The 21,519-nt window shown below is 37.9% G+C and overlaps 1 protein-coding gene across 1 annotated transcript in view; it reads right to left on the bottom strand.

The window, feature by feature from the left end:
• The window catches only part of adcy2a (adenylate cyclase 2a), a 64,012-nt gene extending 55,597 nt beyond the window's left edge, over positions 1–8,415 (bottom strand). Inside the window, 3 exon segments of the mRNA XM_074684116.1 lie at positions 1,885–2,481; positions 2,484–2,543; positions 8,276–8,415. Of these exon segments, the coding sequence (XP_074540217.1) occupies positions 1,885–2,481; positions 2,484–2,543; positions 8,276–8,404 (786 nt within the window). The 5' untranslated portion in view covers positions 8,405–8,415.
• Between the last annotated feature and the right edge of the window lie 13,104 nt (positions 8,416–21,519).

Genomic DNA, 21,519 nt, shown 5'->3' with positions numbered 1-21,519 from the left:
GAAGTGACATGGACATGAGAGTGGAGAAACAGGATGATGGAGGGAGAAAAAAAAAAGAGGGAGTTGCAAAAGTCATGTTGATCCCGCACAGAGATGGAGTGCAAATAAGAAAAGGCGTGTAGGACAGATAGACTGAGCAGTGGCCTTACAGGAAGAGACATTTAGTTGGAGACTTGATCTTTATGAGCCCACACAAGCATTTCCAGAGTGCAGAATAATTTTCACAGCATCTGACTTTAAAGAAAGATTTTGTGTAACACAGGGCTCTCTTTTTGCCTCTGCAGCAGTCCTGTTTCAAAGTCTACATTAATACTTAATACTTCAGCTGTTGGTTGACGTACACTCTTACACTTCACCACAGCTTTAACACAAACTCTAACAACTGGATCAAACCCTACATCTAGTGTTGTCATTTCAGTTTGGAGTTAAATGTGTATAAACACCAGTTGTTGCTCTGGTAATGGGTAAAAAAAAAAAGATGAATAACCTCTTAATTGCCTCCTTGTGTGCAAAAGCATCAGAAACTACCATTATGAAAATTACAGCTGTGTTTAGGCAGTAATTAAAATGCAATCAACCAACAGAAAAGTTGCCAGATTAAATATGATTCATAAAAGATTGTTGCTGCTTGTAATCCTTTCAAAAGGGATCTAATTTGTTGACTAATTAGGAATAAATGAGTCTGTTTGTTTAGCGTGAAAAGGCAATGCTGGCTCTCAAACCAGTGATGTCACTGACCTCACCATCTGCTGGTTGTGATTTTAAGTGACTGAAACGATAGTACCCTTAAAACAGTATAATTCCAATTTCATTCAATTTGTTGTTATAATGCAAAAAGTGTCGTGTTCAGGTGTTTTGTGCATGGCTTTGCATGTGTGTGAGTGTGTTTTCTCTCTTTGTCTCATCCATTTTGTTTTAGACTAATCTCTTCTTAACAGCCGATTGAGCAGCGACAGGGTGTTGGGGATGCAATTCCAAACGCCAAAATATGATCAGCTTTAATAGGATTATGCCAATCTTCTCTGGAATAATCACCTACTGTCAATATTCTGTGATGAAAACATTCACTATAGTGTTTGTTTTAAAAGTCAAAAAGCCGAATCACAGTCAGAAACCATGTGCATTCAAAAAATACTGTTTTGATTTTTTACAGTGTCTCGCCTTCATTGCACTGATTTTTTCTGCGTATTAGGGCAAAGATATCCCTGTCAAAATAGTGACGGAGGGAAACAGATCCCCTTTCTCTAGTTCAGCCATCCATGAGCGCAGACAATAACTAAGCCCCTTATCCTCCCCCCTCACTTTATCTCACCCTTCTCTTCACATTAGTGCAGCCACGAGGACTGCATGCTGGGCAACTGTGCGTGCACAAAGGTGTTGTACAGGCACGCTTTTATGTGGGTACACATCTCTGTGTGTTTGTGAGTCTATGACAGCAGGGGGGCTTCTGTATTTTTTTCCATAAGCCATCATTGAGGCAGTGACCACATCTGCACTTTCGTACGCACAAAACTGTGCAGCTAGTTTGTACGTGTTTTCAAGACTGAGTTTGTTTACCACACGTGTCTAGATGTGCCTATTCACAGCACACGCTTAATATGACATTTTCTTGGCTTACTACCCGTGATCAAAGCCGCCAGCTTTGGATATCTAATCATTCATGCAGGATGTCTGTGCTATTTACATGTTTTTGTGTAGTGATATTTTTCTTTTTTTCTACTTTTCTCTTTAATAATTCATCTCTGCATGTTTGAGTGTGTGTGTGTGTGTGTGTGTGTGTGTGTGTGTGTGTGTGTGTGTGTGTGTGTGTGTGTGTGTGTGTCAGGGTGACAGAGGGAGAGACTCAAAGTGTGTGTGTTTCAATATTGTGAATGAGCAGCTTACCAATCCTGAAGCAAAGAACACAGTCAGCAGAGCCAGGCAGGCTCCCATCACAATAAGCAGCAGAAACACAATCAGAGGATGCTGCTGGCTCATACAGTAGTAGGACTCGTACAACCAATCCGGAGACCTGTTCCTCCTCTGTTGACCTCCCCCTCCTCCTTTATCACCTTCGCCTGACTCCCCTGTCCGGTCCAGGAGATACGGCTTCCTTCTGATTGCCTCTTGCCACATGGATCTTGGAGCTGAGAAGGAGGAGGGAGAGAAACTAGAGGAGCCAAAGGAGGTGTTCACCACTGAGGAATTTGTAGTTTCCACCACAGACAGGCTCTGCTCTGCTCCCCTGCTGTTGTTGTTCCTGTTGGGGACCCCGGCGTGAGAACTCCTGATGTCCAGCGTATCCTTTGGACCCTCCTCTACCTCCTCTCTGAAGTCCTTCAGGCGGAGACAACTGAAAGCAGAGGAAGAGTCTGAGTCAGAGGCGACATGCGCTGACTGGAGGGATGGCAGGAATGCACCGAGGGTAGAGCGCAGCATCCTCCTCTCTCTCCTCCTGCCAACATGTTGAAGCGGGAAATGAAGGAGAGCGCAGAGACCAAGAGCTCTTCAGAGTGAGGGAGAAAAGTGGGAGGGAAGTACAGGGAAAGGGGAGGGAGAAAGGGCTAAGGGGGAGGGGAGGAGAGGGAAAGAGGCAGCAGTCAGAAGTACAAGAGTGAGAGCAAAGAAAATGAAAATAGGAAATATTACTACACTGACAATATGATGGTTCAAACAGCAAAAAGAAACACAAAGAAAGTTTTGACTCAAATCCAAAGGGGGCAAAATGACAAATTTCAGATATGATGAAACAGATCTCTTGTACACTGCTGAGTGAAAGGGAAGGTGGTTGGGGATGCATCAAAACAGGGAAAATGGTTTCATTGTGAAAAAATTAAATGCGGCTCATTCATCAAGCCTAAGCTGAAAAAGTCAGATTAGACTGATGAGTGCTATTGGGCACCGTTCAACTTTGGTCAGACAGGGGTCAATAGTTGGAAAATGCAGGCTTTTATGTTATTCTGAGTAATGAATTGAAAAAACACAACTTGAAACAGCATTTGCTAAAATAAAGAATGCACTCCAGCAAAGACTTCGTAGACAAAAATGTGCTAAAAAACCTGCTTGTATAAAGATGAATAATAATGAATATCAGATCCTGCAATCTGCTCAGACCATGAACTCACTGATTAGAGTGCTGGGTTTAAATTGCTACCAATAACAACAGAAGGCAATCACATAATAACTGCATACTAATAATCTTGTGTGTGTGAGTTTTGTAGGGTCCTCATTAATGTGATGGAGTGGGTGAACAGTTTCATACAAGCTGCTAATAATAGATACATGAACTGTACGTATGCCAGGATTGTTTAGGGGCTGAGAAGTGTACATAGATTTTATAAAATATAAAAGTTGTCTCCTTGGCGTCCCCCTTCTGTTCCAGATACAGATTTTTGAAGCTTGTCATTGCCGGGCCACACTGGTAAAGCTGAACTCCACTTAAGTTTTGGATGAGGCAAAGATGAGGCAAAGATGAGGCTCATAGGCTCCTTGCAGTCAGTCTACCTGTTTGTCCATTCAGCCGCTTATTGGCTTGGTGTATTAGTGGTTTCTGGAGTTTGTGTAGCGTGCTTCAAGCTGAAAGACCAACACTTTTTAGTAGGGCTGGGTATTGCTAAGAATCTCATGATTCGATTCGATTTCGATTCTTTATGTTGCGATTCGACTCAAGATCGATTTGATTCAATATTGATTTAAATGCTTCGATTATCGATTTTCATGCCCCATGTGAACATATGTGGCATTTCACCTCACCTTTTGGAGCAACAAAACAACCCAAACACTAGACTTTAACGCTGAAGGATCTGGCTTTATACTCCTGCTGCTGCTTTGGCTGCCATTTTTTTGTTGTTTGGTCTCTCGTGGCCCCTGTCCACACAACAAAAATAACATGCACACTTCTCTCATTTGCCAGGAGATGAATCGATTCAGAGCGTTTGCTAAATCGATATTGAATATTTTGATTCATCAATTCATCAATATATTTATCCACCCCTAGTTTTTAGCACTTTACCATTAGAGATTGGTACTTTTATAGGAACCCTACAAATTCTGTCAGAGGAACTGGGTACCGATTCACGTAAAATCAAAAGGTACTGTGTTTAGGTACCTAAATGCATCCTTGTGACTGTGAGGGATTGGAAGAGTAGGCAAATTTCCATGCTATACATGAACACAGCATTGCAAGGATATACATGTTGAAGAATAAATATGTTATTTATTTAAAAAACAAAAGTTGTATAATTGAACAAATTGATCATTTTTACCACATAAACACAAAAAAAGCACTTTGTTGGTACTGTTGAGTACCGCTATGGATTGCCAGATACCAGGCATTGGTACTGTATTGTTTCAACTGTGAAAGGTATCCATCCCTATTTACCATTAGTGCATTTCTCACGAGAGGTTTCTGCTTAGTTTTGACATCACCTAGCTGACCTTACCCAACATGCTATTACCTTTCAAATAATACACTCACAGTTGTGACACATCTGACTCTGTAAGGAAGAACGCAGACTTGGTCAGGTGTCACACAAGGATAGGACATTTTATGCCATGAACCAAAAGTCAATTAAATACTGGCAGGTTGTAAAACAATCAACCTCATCAAAAACCATGATCACTGACTGGACTGAAACTCGTTCCTTTCCTACCTCCTAGACTGCAGAGTACACAATCAATTAAATGTTATCTGAATGCATGTTGTAATTCTGCTGTTATCTTTCATACCCATTATTGTCTCAGTCTTATCTGAATTCTTTCTGCTTAGTCCATTTCCTCACTGGAATCATTACAGCTTGGTTTGATCTGAATGAATTATTGAGGAGATCTATATTGTTGGTTTTGTAGGTCTAATTTAGCCACATATGGATGCCAAAGCATAACAGCAAACAGCTTTGAAACATTATATTGATTTCTTCCTTGTGCAGATGATGATGGAGATAATGGGAGTGGTAGTGGTGGTTTTATTGGAAGCATTGGTGCCCAGCATAAAGAAACAATGGGTTCCTCTCCTCTCATCTTCACCACTCCCTGCATGTCATCATACCTTTTGTTTTTAACCTCTTTTTTCTGTCTTCCCCTGCCTTGACCTCTCGCACATCCCCCTATCCTTCCTTATTCCCCTTCCTCCTTCCTTATTCTTCCATCCTCTCATACATCCTCAATCCAATCCCTTTTAACCCTCTCCTTTTTAACTCTAACATTTCACAGCTTTCCCCTAAATCCTCATTTTCTTTCCTACACCCAGGCTTTTAGAATCTCTTCCTTAAACCTCGGCTTCTGAATCCCTCACCTAATCCAATATTTTCCCCTAACGCTGTTTCTCGCCTCAGGCCCCCCAGGTTCCTTAATCACATGCCTTTTAATTTCCTTTCCTCCCCTTCCTCCCCCTCCTCTCCTTTGTCATCCTGACATCATTTTCCATCCTTACCTTTTTCTTTTAATGTGCCTACCAACATACTACCTTCGCTCCATTTTAGACTCCTTCTCTTTATTATCCCATCTGCTCTTCTGTGTCTCATGATTTGTGAGAAGTTGAATATTCTTACAGGAGCAGATTTAGATGAAAAATGCCAGTTTCCCTTTGTGTGTGAGTCCCTTGGTATAGATTTCCTAAATATAAGAGAAATATCTCCCAAATACTCCATTCTGTGTATTCAAGACTGACTACAAATCACTATTATAATTGCTTTGAAGTCATTAAAACATCGAAATTTGACAGAGATTTTTATTATTTGTGCCAGATTTTCATTTCTTTTGTTCCCCCAAACTACATTTTTTTATTATGATAGAAAATACAGTGTGATTCAATGGTCTTACTAATTTTGAGGTTGTGTTAATATTAAGTCTCTTTTATATTGCATTAATCAATCTTGTCTCTGCTCTCATGATGACCATCATAATCTACCTCCTTGTATTTCTTAATTTGCTCTTTTTCACTGTTTCGGAGAACAATGGAGGATGATGAAAACATGACAAACACCTGTAAGCTCATTTAGAAATGCTTTTTGCATAATGAGTTTTTAAATCAAAATCCCTGTACTCACAAAAAGAGGTGTTTTTTTCTGAGATGACTGAGCTTTTGAAACAATAAGCCAGTCTTTGTTGGACTATCACACAAATTGTTGCAGATTTAGTTTTGTTTTTTGAGAGGTGACTTGAAATCCTAAAGACCTATTACGTCAAGTGTGAAATAATAGGATTCAAAAGTCATTATCTCTTAATATTTCTCAGTACTTGTTGCTTTGTGGAGTTTTACATTATGATAATATAATGCAATGTTGTCAGCTCACTTCTGTGCCAAGGTGACAAGAGCAGCGTCCAAAATAAACTGCGAGGGAGGCAGACAGCAGTGAGATGAATGCAAACACGTTGGCTCACACAAGAGGCAGTGAAGCAGCTGGCAGATATTGACCTATTCCAGGTTAAGTGGAGGTCAAGACAAACAGACGCACTGTTTTAGACAGAGTGCTTTTATGTACAACTCCCACAAACGGGATTGCACAAACACAAGTACAAGCACATATATTCCACATTGTGTCTCACTAATTGCCAGAGAGCCGTAAGTTGTAAATGCACTGTCCCTTTGCTGTATTTGAAAAATACACTCAGCAGGGGTTAGCTTCAAATTAGCCATATTTGATCATAGAGGACCGTAAAGGCAGGATCAATGCGTTCCTTCCTCTTGCTTTGTACTTTATCGTCAAGTCAATTTGTCTGCATTCTCTGTGGGGATCCTTCTATTACAAGGAAACCCTTTAAGCAACATCATGGGATGCTGTTCTAATGTTTTTTTCATTACCAAGAAGCTATGGGTGGTTTCAACCCTACTGAGAAAATTTTTCCCACTCAGCTGTTTTCAATGGGCAGAGGGCCGAGTTGATTGGGAAGTTTCTGGTCTGAATTAATGGAAGCAGACTTCCCTGACTGATATCATAAGTGGTATAGGGTTATGTATGAAGAGGGGGTGGTTGTTGATAGGGATGTCCCGATATTACAGTTTCACTTCTGATACGATACGGATACTGCAGCATTGAGTATTGGCCAATACCGATATTAATCTGATACGATATCAGCATTAAACATGCATACTTTTATTACTAATTTTGTAGTATGTCTGTCATGTTAGAAAAGGCTTGATTAAGTGATATTATTCAAACAAAGAACAGTAGTCAGCAACAGTAGGTATGAGGAAAAACTGACCCATTTATCATTAACCAGTGGGTAACAGAAATTTTAACATTAAACATAAAAAATACTAGTAATTGAATAAAATAAAGAATAAATTAGAAGACCCAGAAAATAACCTAAATAAATCAAATAAAAACAGCAGGAGTGGAGTCCGGAATTGACTGCTTATATCGGAGATTTTAGATGTATTTCGATACGATACCAATACTTGTTTTGTTTTGCTGATATCGGACCGATATCCGATATCAATATCGGACTGGGACACCTCTAGTTGTTGATTGGAATCAGGATATGACCTAATGAGATAAGAAGCTCTGCTTTAATTACCTGATAGCTTTCACCTGGGGCACTTGGCTCCATGAACCTGCGTCCCATGCATCTTCAAACAAACTCACAGTAAGTAAATTATATATATATATATATATATATATATATATATATATATATATATATATATATATAAAGAACAAAAAAATAAAATAAATATATAAAAAGGGAATGCCAATGTATAACTTGCATGTCATAGTAATGGTACTATTTCGAATATTTTGGCCTTTCTGTTAAACATATAGACCTCACGTGTTAACTTTAACACAGATATACTGATGCAACCCATAAAGCTAACTTATCTGTGATTAACCACCAGACAACTGCTTCCAAGACCACTCTGTACAGTTATCTATTAAAAATTGATAAAACAGATTCAGAGAACTGTGTTAGCGACCTATACGAAGCCTCTGATATCCATCTTGCTTTAGCACATGTGGTGTAAAAAAGCTAATATTTGATTTTTGACTGAATGAAGATAACCGGTGTTTCCATTTATCCGGTGATCCTCTTAATTGACGTCCTCCAGCCGAATGCTTCGGTGGTTGTCGTGATTAAAGGATGAAAGAGATGATGAAGAAACCAAACTGCATTTGGCTGCAGGTCGACGGTTAATAGGGTCACTGTTTGTACAGTAACGCCAGCCGGGCTAGCAAGCCATACGAAACGGGCCCCAATTACACAAAGCAGCTTGCAAATGCAAAGTAGTTGTACAACAGCCTAGAAAAATAAGACCTATTTTTATCAACCATGGTTTGATAAAGTTCGAAATGCTTACCTCTGTCTGCCAAAGTGGTGACACTATGGAGTAGTCGTTACCTCTTCTTTTCAGGGTGAAACCTCTTCTGAGACTTAAATTATCCCACGAACCATGTTTGAAAGTTTTAGTATTGTCATCCCACTTCATTTTCTGAAACTTTCCAGTAGAGGGCGTGTAAACCCTAAAACTGGATAGGTTGACTGACTGACCTTTGAACTGCAGTCGAAACATTTTTTCTCTTCTTTTACCCTAAATGTTTGTTTGTTTATATAAATGCACCTTTATACAAGTATTTCGCAGGCAAGAGAATTAGACGACAACAGGATCTCAACTGGCAAAAAATCTAAAGAAAGATAAATATTTCCATTGGCAAATAAAAATTTGTTCTTCAGGAGAAATATTCTAATTTTAAATTTGATGTCAGCAAAAAAAAAAAAAAAAAAAAAAAAAAAAAAAAAAAAAAAAAGACTGTGACAGGGACTTAAAGGGGCTGAAAAGGTTTCATTATATTTATCAATTTCTCTCCTTTTACTTTCTTTTATTTTAAAACCACATCTGAAAGAACTACTGATGCTGGCCAGTATATTGGGAGAGTCACTGAAATCCCATTTCAATAAATAGACACGTAATTTTCCACACTTAAAAAAAAATAATTATTTTTTAGGTTCAACATCTCACATCTTGTTTTGGCATCATTTTCAGGCTAATAACTTGTACAAAAGCAATATCCTCCCATCAAATTTTATCCGTGATATAACTGCTCTTAGTATGTGCAGCAGGAGCCATACATTCCACCAGAGACTCACTGACCTTTTCTTTCTTTCTCCAGCTAACCAAGCTGGTAGCTCCCTGATAGAAACAAACCAATTAGGTTTCTTGTCTTGCTTCATCCGTGAAAGATTTTAGAAGAAAGGAGGAGACCTACAAATTGTATGTTGCCTCTCAATTATATCTTGTTCACTATGGTAAAGATATGCAAGATGCAAGAATTCAAATTAAGAGCAGGAGATAAAATAAGCGAAGGGGTGTCTTTTGTTTTCTCCTCCTACTGGCAAAATCGTCACACTGCTTCTACTTGAAATGACTTCAATTATCCACAGCTTCTCTGTGTCATCGAAGAGACCTTCACTCACTGTGATGGAACTGTGAAACACATTGCGTCAACCTCGATCCACCTTTTATTCTCTAATCTACCTTAACAGCTAATCAGGGTTCAATTTTCTTCCTATTCTGCCACCACCGGGAATCAATGAACTGAACCCTGTGCAGCAAGTTTCACCTTCACAATGACATCATCCAGAGGAAAAAAAAAAACACATGTATGTATGTGTGGATGAAAAGTAAATTAACATGAAATGAGGAAAAGCGTGCTTCATTGTTTCTGTCACCCTGAACTTCGCAGAGGCTGTTGTGACAGCCCTGAAGTACCTGCTCCAGTGCGTGTATGTGTGTAAGTGTGTGTGCCTTGACAGAATGAGAACAGCTGGATTGTTGTCATGGGACTTTCTACTTCTCTCCCATCATCTTCGTTCTATTGAATTACAGCGCACAGAGGGAGAGGCAATCAGCTGGTGGCCTTTACAGTATCCCCAGCTAAACCACTTTTATGTCAGATCTGTTTCTGCCTTATCCTGTGCTCTTTTGTTTTGCATGTAGTGTCATTTCTCTTTATCTAGAATTTCATCCTTTGTCCTTTTCCTTATTTTATCAACCTTCATGTCTTCTCCTTTTCTTATATTAACATATGTAGGCTTGCAGGGTTGTGGCTTAGAAATGAGGAGACTCCATTGGCTGCTGGTGCATCTGCTGTACAAATTCTCTCACACTATAAGAGAAAGTAAGAGTGTATTTTTTTAAGTTTTAAAACCTCACATTACTAGTTTTCTGCTGTTGTTATTGTTGCGTAAGTTTGTAAAAAAAAAAAAGAAAGACATAAACTACTACTCATGATCTTAACATCTTCAAGGATGGTGACAACAGCTTTGTGTGACAAAATTGTCACAAGGAACAGTCAAGCATTTACTGTCTTCTTTCAGTTAGTCTACTTTGTGTTGAAATGGAAGACCGCTCAACATTATCAGAGCTTGTTTAGTTTGTGCAAGAAGCTCAAGGCTTCTCTGATATTTCATTTAAAAACAAGTCTTTCCTTGCATGTAAATAAGAAACTACTGGAAATGACCTGTTCACCTGTCTTTTATAAGGTATACAACTGCCTTTGCTCTGAGTCTTTATTTTGTGAATCATGGTGCGCTCATTTTAAAGCTTAAGTTCTCCCAGTCACCGTTGAATGGATGCATTTACAAAGTCCAGCGGGGCAGAACTCTGCAGCCTTCTCTGCCTTTTAAATGAGGATGAAACTCATAAATTCTCATATGCTGGATGATGAGTTTGTTGATTCGGGTTCTCGGACAGAGAGAGATGTGCCCCTGCTCTCCAGAAGTTCCTCCAGTCTTTTCCCAGAGCCACTTAGTGACATTTTCTCTGAATTTCTGCTTCTTTTACAGACAGTGATGGCTGCAGGTTGATGGTTAGCTCTTTTCTCTGAAACCATTGTATAACAGATGTTTATCAGTGCACACATACAATATACACACACCCCTCACATGTAAGTTACCATGGCAACATACTATATTTATAGTTTAGGTTCTTACGTGACTGTCTTGGAGAGGAAGTTAAGTGCATTGTAAGGTATGCTATGAGGAAAAAGAACATCCATGAATTTAATCAGCAAAAGTAATCCCACTTTCATCTCTCAGACTAATGACTTCAAAACCTTGTTTGTAAGTATTTTTGGATGAGTCCACAAACACTTGAGACTACAGCTAATTCACTGTCTGAAGTGTACACATGAGAGGCAGCACTGGAAATCCTGGAAAGAATTAGGTGTATCAATGATTAATGTCTGGTTAAAACACAGAAGACAGGGAATTTCAATTATAAGAAAACACAAACATGACTGTTCAAGCAAGCTGCATGCAAAATCAGATAAAGGGGCCCCAACACAGCAACAACCTAAAAAATCCAGCAATAATGTTTTCAGTTCTTGCAAGAAGCAGGGCCATTACCACAACATGACATTAAGATTTGTTATGGGTTTATATATATATATATATATATATATATATATATATATATATATATATATATATATATATATATATATATATATATATATATATATATATATATATATATATATATATATGGGCAAAATGCATATTGTATACCCAAATCTGCCCACATGCATTAGGAATAGATGGACTCTGTATTGGCCTGAAGTATGACAACATCAGTGACACATCATCACTCACTGTCACTTCGGCCTAAAAATACTAAACTGGCATTAGAAGTGGGATGCAGGTGGCATCAAAACACAGCATCAGTGACATCTAAAAAATTCCTTTATCATATTTTCTGATGGTATCAAAGTGGTCCCATTTCACGAATCAGATACACCGCAGATATGACATTTTATAATGCTGTGGCTGGACAGATTTTTAAAAATTTTCAGACAAAAACATCTCCAGATTAAATGTGTTGGTTTTTAATCAAATAGGGTATTAATTCTTTTATAAGTTGTGCAAACACTCATAACTCCAGAGCAGTTCATATGCATAAAGCTACAGTACACTAATGTGCGTCTGCATTTTCTGACGTAATCTTAGAAATCTCTTCTTAAACTCTGTGCCTTTTTATAAAATGATAAATGATTAAAAGCTTCTTTTTTTTTAGTTTGCAATATTTGGTCACGGGGTTGCATCATGGCCATGTCTGAATAATTAATCTGCATCAAACCTACTGGGATGAATATCAGGGTAGTAGATTAAAGCATCAATTCACAGCAAATCTGCTCTGGAGATCATGACATATAAAAACAGTTTTACACTCTGTGTCATCAATTAGATCAAGATCACAGGTGCAAAGATGAAGTGTGTCAATTAGTTTATTGACTTAACTCAATCTTTCTTTGAGACACATCTGTATTCTCATTACCATCATATTTAAACCTGCAGAAGAAGATCATGATCATTTAGGTCTTGCTTTGCTCTCTATTATAACACGAAAAATTACAGACTCTTTGGCGTCTAGTCATTCTGATATGACTGTAGCAGGTCCATTTCTCTTCCTGCCTCTGGTGTTGGACAGTTTTGTGCAAGCATCAAGGATTTTTGAGTACTTTCACTGAAAACAGCAATCAGTTGTTGCTTGAAAGAACTACGACAACAGGGTCTACCAAAAACTGTTGGCAAATCCAAAACACGGAACAGTGATAGTTACTGAGACACCCGCAAAATCTGACAAAGAAGCCTCAACTTTAAAAAGTTTCTTCTTTTGTTTTTACAGAGAGTAATTTTAAGTTTTATTGGGAAGATTGCATCCATATTGGCACTAGAAGATGTGACATTTACGAAGAAGTAAAATTGTAATATAAAATCCCAATTTATGCACCACCTGCTGTGGTCTATGACTCTTTGACAAGGATATTTGAATTGCTTTCCACCATCATCGATTCACGTTTCTCACCTTTCTCAGAAATGTGACAGTTGCTGTTCTGCATAATGAAAAGAAAAGGCAATGCCATGGTGTTGCAGCACTCTTGCAAGTAAGTTTTCTGACATCATTGTTCTTCCACCAGCAACTCGCATCACTTTTGTTATTGTATTAATTTGACATTTGTGACCAACATCTCAGCAGTAAAAAAAAAAAAAAAAAAAAAAAAAAGATTTGTTTGCTTTTCTCTGACAATGGGGGTAGAAAACATAATGAATGAGTGGAGTTCTGCAATCACTTTCATGCACTCCTACATCAGCAAAGAAAACAGAATGGATGACCTCTAAAATGACGTACTTACTGGATTCAAACCCACAGAAAAGCAAACTCCTATTGCAGTAATCTTGCTAAGACTCTGAGTGTCTTTGTCCAGATGTCCTCTATCTACATGGAGAATAAACCTGAATGGTACAATTAGCGAGCGGGCTCAGCTGTGTTGAGTTTGGCTCACATGTCTTTGTGCCAGTCTCTATTCTCATCAGCTTTCTGTTGGATGACACTGCTCTCTAAAAACCATTACACCAGTCAAGGCCCAGACACATGATCCACTGCCATGTTCTGACCTTTAACACTGACTTTCATGCTCAAGTTCAGTTCATATTCAGGTTTTCAAAATGCTGTACAGAATTTTGTGAAGATAAAAATGTCTAAAGTTGGTGTCATAAATGTAGACACAAAAGAATATGTTTGACTTAATGAGTCATTGGGTATCAGGAAAATGGCCTTTGTAAAAAGGGTACAACATCATATCTTAGTGATCTGACAGTGCTTTGTGTTATCCTGAAAATGAGCAGTAAGAACAGGCACAGAGACGATTTCATCTCTCTCTACAGCAGGGGGGGTTGTGTCTACCTTGCATTAATGCTCCACCAGCTTTAGTAAACAAGTCCTGAGTCTGCTTAAGATGGCACTGTTTGGGTTGTGGCTGCTACTGAGGAGTGTTTGAAAAGTTTTGTAACTAAGCATTTGGGCCTAAAAGCATATTCTGTATGAGGGGTTTCCTCGCTAAGCACTTACCCTGTTAATTAGACACAAGTATCCTGTGTTATTTTAAATAAAGATTTAAAAAATCTTCATTTAGCATTAACACCACTCTGGACTGGCATTAACTTTAACAGCTCTTTTTTTTTTTCTTCCCCTCAATAGTGTTTTAAGTGCCTTCAAGGACAAACAACCTAGCTTGTATAAATCTAAATTTTTTTTAAAAAAGTTCAATGTGTAACATTTATTTCTTAAGTTGTGATTGTAAGATATGTCATAAAAGCATCACACTGTGCTTATAGATAGTAAGATTAGTAGGAGGTTAATGTAAATACTGCAGCCACTTTTAACATGTGCAAAATGTGCATTTCAGGTAAACCATTCAATAAAACTATTTCATAAAATGAGGAAAAGTTTGTTCTAATGAGCATTTGAGCATAGCGAGAGCAATAAAGAGAGAGCCACAGATTCTAAAACTCACACATACGTTTTCATGTATCCCAGTGTACCTCACATGGCTGACTAGAGCACACGTAAAACTAAATGTGTTAATGAACCAAGGTGTGCAATTAAAGCCCTGTCATCACTAAAGAGGTCAGATTTCAGGTGATAGACTCGAGAATGAGATGTTAGGCTGGTTTTATAAAAAGCCTGGCTGACACAGGGGTGCCTGGAATAGAAATGAAGTGTTAATTTAGCAGAGAAAATTCTTTCGTCCTCAAAATTTTTTATGCAGTCATTCCTCAAAATGACACTAAATTCTAATTTGACCACTCTTATGTTGAAAATTTGATCTGTGCTGCAGTCTGTTCTCTCCTTTCAAATGTATCACTTGTTTTTTAAGAAGCCAAAAGCAAAGTGCTAAATATAACTCCTCCACCAGCTAATGTATTAAATATTTATACAGCACATTTCAAACAGCAGCAATTCACTGTGATTTACATAGACACTGTTACTGCAAAAAAGAAGCAGACATTTGAAAACAAGAAGGGATACAAGCAACAATGGACACAGACTTCTGACTCCGGAAAAAAAAGTAGTTGTGTAAGGTTTAAAAAAGGGAAAACTATTTTACTGACCTTTCTTTTAAAATTCCCCAAAATATTTTATTCTTTGATAATATTGTTTCATCATCCATCGCCTTTTCATGGATAGCATTCGAACATTTACCAAATAAGTTTTCCCTTCTATCCTCCAGACATTTAAAACGATCTTATCTTGTCATATGCAGTCAGTAGTTCGATGAGCATTTCCATATATTTATTCTATCTTCTAATCTGCCTCCTTGCAGTGAGTAAGGCAGAGATGAAAATCAAGCAATTAAGTCATCCTCTGCTGTCATAAAAACTCTTTCCCAGTGACACTTGAAGAAAATCTGGATCTCAGCCGAGAAAAATTAATCATCCGACAGTCAATTTACCTGTCACTCTCCTGCAGGATCTAAATGCTGCAGGGTAGATTTAACACAGTTGTCAAATTGAAAAATCATCAGAGAAAGACCTCTTTTTCATGCTGTGATGCCTTTAATCTTAAAACCAAGACCTCACATTTTTAAGAGAGAAGAGTCAGTTGCATGAAACGTATTTAAGTCCAATGTTTTTAGAGTTTTCTGCTGTTGTAGATTAGAATGTGCACATATGGTCAGCTGTGTAACTAGACAAGCTTCTGCTTCCAGCGAGAACTGGAGCAAATATTTGGTTAAACTAATTATTAGTTGTTGTTTTTCTTTTATCACCAAAGGCCTCTTCTGCAAAGCTCAACACTGTGCATGTAATCACACACAGCTTACGACTTTTCCGCCTCATGCAGTTTGGAAGCATTTGGATTTGGAAAATGGGGAGAAAACTTTGTGAAAGCTGTGTCTGACTGGAGAAATGCTCGAGTACAGGCTTGTAGATGTTAACCTAGAAGGTGGAGGATACTGATGCAAGCTCTGCTAGTGTCTCAGTTCTCTGTGATTCTGTTCAGCCATTGAGATCCTCAAATTGGCTCCCTGTTTGTCAGAGAATAGATTTTAAAATACTCTTGCTGGTTAATAAAGCAATGAATGGATAAGAACCAAAATAAATATATTTATCACTGATCTTCTAATCCAGTACAAAACATCAAGGCCACTCAGGTCACCCGAAACAGGTCTGCTATCAGTCCCCAGAGTCAGTACCAAACATGGAGAAGCATCATTGAAAATTGCTGAGACTCAGCTCATCTAAATCCAGGTTAAAGACTCACCTATGTACTGCTACCACTCTGCATGGCGACTTTTATGCTTTTAGATTAAAATGTGTTTAATATATATTTTTTTCATTTTATTGCATTTTTTTCTTTTAAATCGCTTTTTAATTTTCTTTTAATATGTTTTGCTGATTTGTATCTCTGTGAAGCACTTTAAATTGCCTTGCTGAAATGTGCTATATAAATAAATTTGCCTTGGCTGGTGCAAATCACATTTGTTTAAGTCCATTTACTACATATACTTGTATACTGTAACCTGTCTCCATCAGGAGTGTCAAACATTCGCCTCTCAGGTAAAAACCGGCCCGCCAGGGGATCTAATCCAATCAGACCCACAGAATGAATGCAGAGGTGAATAAAAACCTGTGTGCTTGGTGTGTATGTGGCAAGTTTCCGTGCTCAAGAAATATAATATTGGGCACCACTGTGAGACTCAGCATGGCCAAAAATAAAACACCTTGCAAGGACAACTGAGAGGACAAGAGAGAAATGACTTGCTGGTGCGTCTAATGTTCAATAGATATGAAGAAACATGTTTTATTTTCCAAGCATGTGTGCTCCTTTACACACAGTCTTTGACTAAGTCCTGAAGAATTTATACAACAAACTGCAGAACTTTCTTGCCCCTCTAATGGAGATACACATGAACTCTACCCAATCTCTGGAGATGTCCAAGACGTGTTGCATGCAACATCAAGACATCAGCAGCAGATTCTTAAAGTCCTGTAAGTGCAATGAGGGGCCTGTTGCTGTCCAGTATTGATACTCACATGTCCCTCACAGATCCTCTCACCAGCGGATGGGGTCGGCATGAGCATTCTGACTGATCTGCAGCTCCTACAAACGCAACAAACTGTAAAGTATCTGTTTTGGTGCCTTTCTATTAAACCAAGCATAAATATTTTAAGAAGTTTAAGCTGCATTTACAGCACTGGCCCTATAACAGCATTGTGTCAGGTCAAACAATCCAACCTTGTCATAAAGAATTGCAGTTTAGGAGCTGCTTTGACACAGTCATTTCATTATTGGCTGGAGTCAAAGCCACACACAGCCTTAATCTTGTACAGAGATAATCAATGTTATCCTCTTTACTTTGTGTCAGACATTTTATGCACATGTATTCTGAGATATACAGTCAGCATAAAACGATCATTGTCTGGGGCAGATTTAGCATTAAAATTTTATGTTTAAAGACATAAAAGTAAAGACTATTAAGTTTAAGCTGCCATCAGCAGTATATTGAATCTTCTTTCAAGGACAATTAGGTGTCAGCTCTCCAACAGCAAGTGGACTTTGACCAGTGTCAATATAAATCAGAGTCAGATCATCACCTGCAGCATGGTACTGCATAAAGGTTGATAACCCCCTGAAGAACCTTGTGGCCAACTTGGCTCTGCCCGGCCTGACTGATGCTGAACGGCTTTCTTTTGCTGATCTCTTGGCTTTGTTGTTTAAATCATGAATAATAAGAAGTGTTTTGATTTACTTTGGATAACAGCTTCTGCCATTTGCTGTGAGAGTAAACTGTGACTTATCGGATGCCAGCCAGTGTAAGTGTTTGCCAATTTTTTTCTCTCTCAATTTCCTGGCTTTGAGCTTCCTGGATGCTACAATCAGTATTCTGTGTGTGTAAGATCTGTTTTTCTTTATCTATGTGTTAGAAAGCTTTATTTATGTGTCTCAGTTCATTTCAACAAACAACTTTTTCTTTCTTTCTTTTTTTCTTTTTTTAACAAATGTTGTTTATGACGTAGCTTTTGAAAATTAGCCGCCAAGTTCTCATGTTCTACAGATTTCAGTCTTCTCTGAGCACAAGACTGCAGTATGAGCCAGGTATATGCTTCACAGACGAAGTTGCACTTGTTTATTTGCTTTGATAGTTCAGCTATAATGACAATGTAACAGTGAATTATCTGCAACCTTTAAACATATAACTCTCCGGCTCTTCAGAACTGTGCGCTGTACGTTCAGAAAGGGACCTTTTTTTTTTATTTTTATTTTTTTTACCAACACTTGTTCATGCTCTATTGTACAAAGAATTGTGTTGGCCAAAACCCCATAATGATGGTGATTCAAGGTCATTCATTCACAGCAAAAGCTAGATCAACCTGGTCACATACAACTTGTCAGATAAATTCACATAAAAGATTTTGCACATTTCAACTCTGCCTGTTGACACTGTGGCTTTTTTTTCTTTCTTTTTTTTTTTGCACTGCTTTTCTTCTCTGCACAGGCTGACCTATGTAAAACCAATGCCTGCCATGGTGGCTGCTATTCAAACTATAAACTTAAACCAAAACACACTGGAGACCAAATATAAAAAGTTATATGCAGATTTTATGATTTCTATAGGTCTTAAACATAGTCAAAACTTACATTTAAACAAGCGACATGGTTGACCAGACTAATTCGCCAATGACTAATGGATCATCCAAAATGTTGTTTTTGGGCGTAGCCAGATGGCTCTTTCAAAATGTAATTCTCTATCATCTTCTTAGTTTTCCATCAAGAAGTGGTCCGTCAGATATCAAGCTTTCATGGTTTGCAAACTGGATTGTGTTTGCAGCTACTTTTGAAATGCTAGATGAACTAGTTGTCAAAGGAAAGAGACAGACATGATATGAAACTATCATGCGAGCTGTTAACACAAAACAGCAACATTAAACTGAAGAGACAACCCACGCAGGTATCACCTTCTGAGAGGAAACAGTTTTTGTTACAGGCTGGGTTGTCGAGACATTATTTTTTTATTTTTAAATGATTTGTCTGTTCTAAAGCTACTTTTAGCACAGTGCATGCTAAAATATAACAACAGGTATGAATGTGGGAATGATTAATTGACTAATCTTTGCTACAGTATTCATTGTTGCTTTTCTGTGAACTTCATTTGAAGAAACACATTTCTCTGTGTGAATTAACAGTGACTCATTTGGAGAGTTGATTCAGATAAACTGAAGCCCCCTGCTGTTTATTTGTTTTGTTGTGCCCAAGGGACTGTTTTAGAGTGCTGATGAGATGTGAGCAGAGCGTGAAACACTCCCTGAAATGAAAGGCTCATGGGCAGAACATTGCATATGCATACCTGCATGTTATATGTGAACTTTGTTGGAAGCTATTTTCATGCATATTTATAACAGACACATCAAATGCAGCAAAAACAGTGTAAAGTGACCCTGAGGTACACTAAATTCATGTTAATGAAATTCACTAAACAAGAAAATCCAACACAGCGAAGAAAGCGTCGGTAGTGACAAGCATCAGAAGCTTTTATAAGCTATACTAAAACATTTACACAAATTTACAAGGTTGGTTGATGGCGAATGTTTTTTTAATGATTTGATCAATGAAAAATACTGTTTGGACTGTAACAGAGCTACATATCAACTAGAATATCTAGAAAAACATGCAAATAAAGGCTTTTATGTGAAGTCTGCAAACACATCTCCACAAAAAATACAACTGATAAGATAATATAAGCAACCAAAGTCAGTGTTATTTTTTCTTTGTGCAGTGCGTTTTTGAATAATTTACAGCTCTGTCCAGAAATCATGGTTAATTAAAAGAAAAACATCTTTAATCTATGGCAGTCAAATAACCTGGGTTCATGGTCAGTGAAGAAAAATCCTTGCTTGTATTGGTGTAATTGATTTTGTAAATATATTAATTCTGTAATAGATAAAAAATTAACTCTCAAGAGCAAACTACATGGAAAATGTATTTTTTTTTAAATGATGAGCTACAGTACAGATGTATCAAGGCTCTGCTCTTCTCTGCTAAAAGGCTCTTCATAGTATGTTTCTTGATGCTTCAGAGAAAAATTGGCACCATTATTCATGGAAAATCAGGTTTTGTGTGAGCACCTGAATGCTGGTGTCGATGGGTCATTAGCAGTCTCCATGCTGAAAAAGCTGAATGGAGCTATTTCACTGGACAGTATGGAGAGCACAGGATCCATCAGGCCTCTCTATGTCAGAGAAGAAAGGATACATGGACTGAATACGTCATGTATTGAACCGTAATCCTGTATGAACTCAAGGTAAGTGAAGCCATCTGCCGATTGTAGCTAAAGGGGAGACATGCTTTGACTTCTGAAAGATATACAGGATTAAATGTTACTGATACAGAAGTAACTGAATAAAAGAGGCTTCAGTAAGTACAACTGAGCCTATTTAAACAACATATTGATATCCTTTCCTTACAAGCTTGGCTTGTTGGTTTGTATTTAAAGCAGAGCAAATTGTTTTTACTATCCTGGAGTCATATTTTGAATAAGGCTTAAGGACAGGATCAAATCTTGAAATGGGTTTGCTTAAGTAACATCAAAATCTAACATAATTAAGTAATTTAAGCTGTTAAGATTATATTGATCTAGCAGAGGTCTAGATAAAGATTTGATTTTAGGAACAAATTGTACTAAAAAAAAAAAGAAAGCCAAATGATACATTTTTAAGTGATGCTGGTTGTTACCTACTACCGGGTACTAAGGAATTCAGTACCACATTTCAACAATGATTTAGTATACTTCAATTTGTTTTTTTTATTTCAGAATAAATCTGAAAATGTCCCACCAGACACTTGTGAATATTAAACATAAACCAGAGCGGTAGGCAACAATGAATGCTCCCACACACCTTAGAGTATGTCTTGCTGTGTTGCTGCTTAAGGCAAAGAGCAGTCAGAAGAGGTATGAGTAGTCATTGTTTTGGTCACAGAGAGTACAGAGTGTTAAAGGTCCCATATTATGCTCCTTTCCTGCAGTTTAATATGGATCATTGATGTCTTCATGAAATGGTAGTAACATGTTTTGGTCCAAAAAGCCAACAAATCAAACACAGCAGCATTGTTTCCAGGCTCTCATAGCCCCTCTGTTCAGAACGGTCTGATTCAGTGGGCGTGGCCTTCATATGTAAATGAGCCACCACTGATACCGCCCAGGTCTTCTGCGTCACTGAGAGTGGCGCCACCAGCTCCAAGTGCAAAATGTTTAGAAAACAGCGAAGCTCGTTTACCATAACATTATAGGATAAAACAACGGGTTAACCGCAGCTACAGTTAGCATTCTGAAGCTAACACTGTCGCTACTATTAAATAAAAAAGTATAATACCCAAACATGGTATCTTTTAAAGCACAAGACATTTTGTTCAGCAACAAATATGATGGAGATGAGAAGTTGTATCAGCTTCAGGTTTTTCATAGGAAGCTTTTAATACAAGAACAATTTCCCACACCGCCATGGACACACACTTTGGTGCCCTCTGTAGAAAATGTATGCACAGTTAAGTCCACTAAAGCACAAGTAATCCTAAATTGTGAGCCTTTAGGGTTTGTGCTTTGAACAGAGTTGATCAAAACTTTCTTTAGTTGGGACAAAAGTAGAATAGATGACCCGATGGCATAAAATGCATCGATGGATATCTCTGGATATTATTCTTATCTGTGATACATCAACTGGGTTCACGTTACTTAAGAAAAGTTAGATATACAAGCCAAAATAAAA

This window comes from Halichoeres trimaculatus, unplaced genomic scaffold (genome assembly GCF_033239565.1).
Source record: "Halichoeres trimaculatus isolate MK-OKI-2021-1 unplaced genomic scaffold, fHalTri1.1 fHalTri1_scaffold_12, whole genome shotgun sequence".
NCBI classification, from domain to species: Eukaryota; Metazoa; Chordata; class Actinopteri; order Labriformes; family Labridae; genus Halichoeres; species Halichoeres trimaculatus.
The sequence above is the reverse complement of the archived record's forward strand: the minus strand, read 5'-3'. Positions and strand labels throughout refer to the sequence as shown.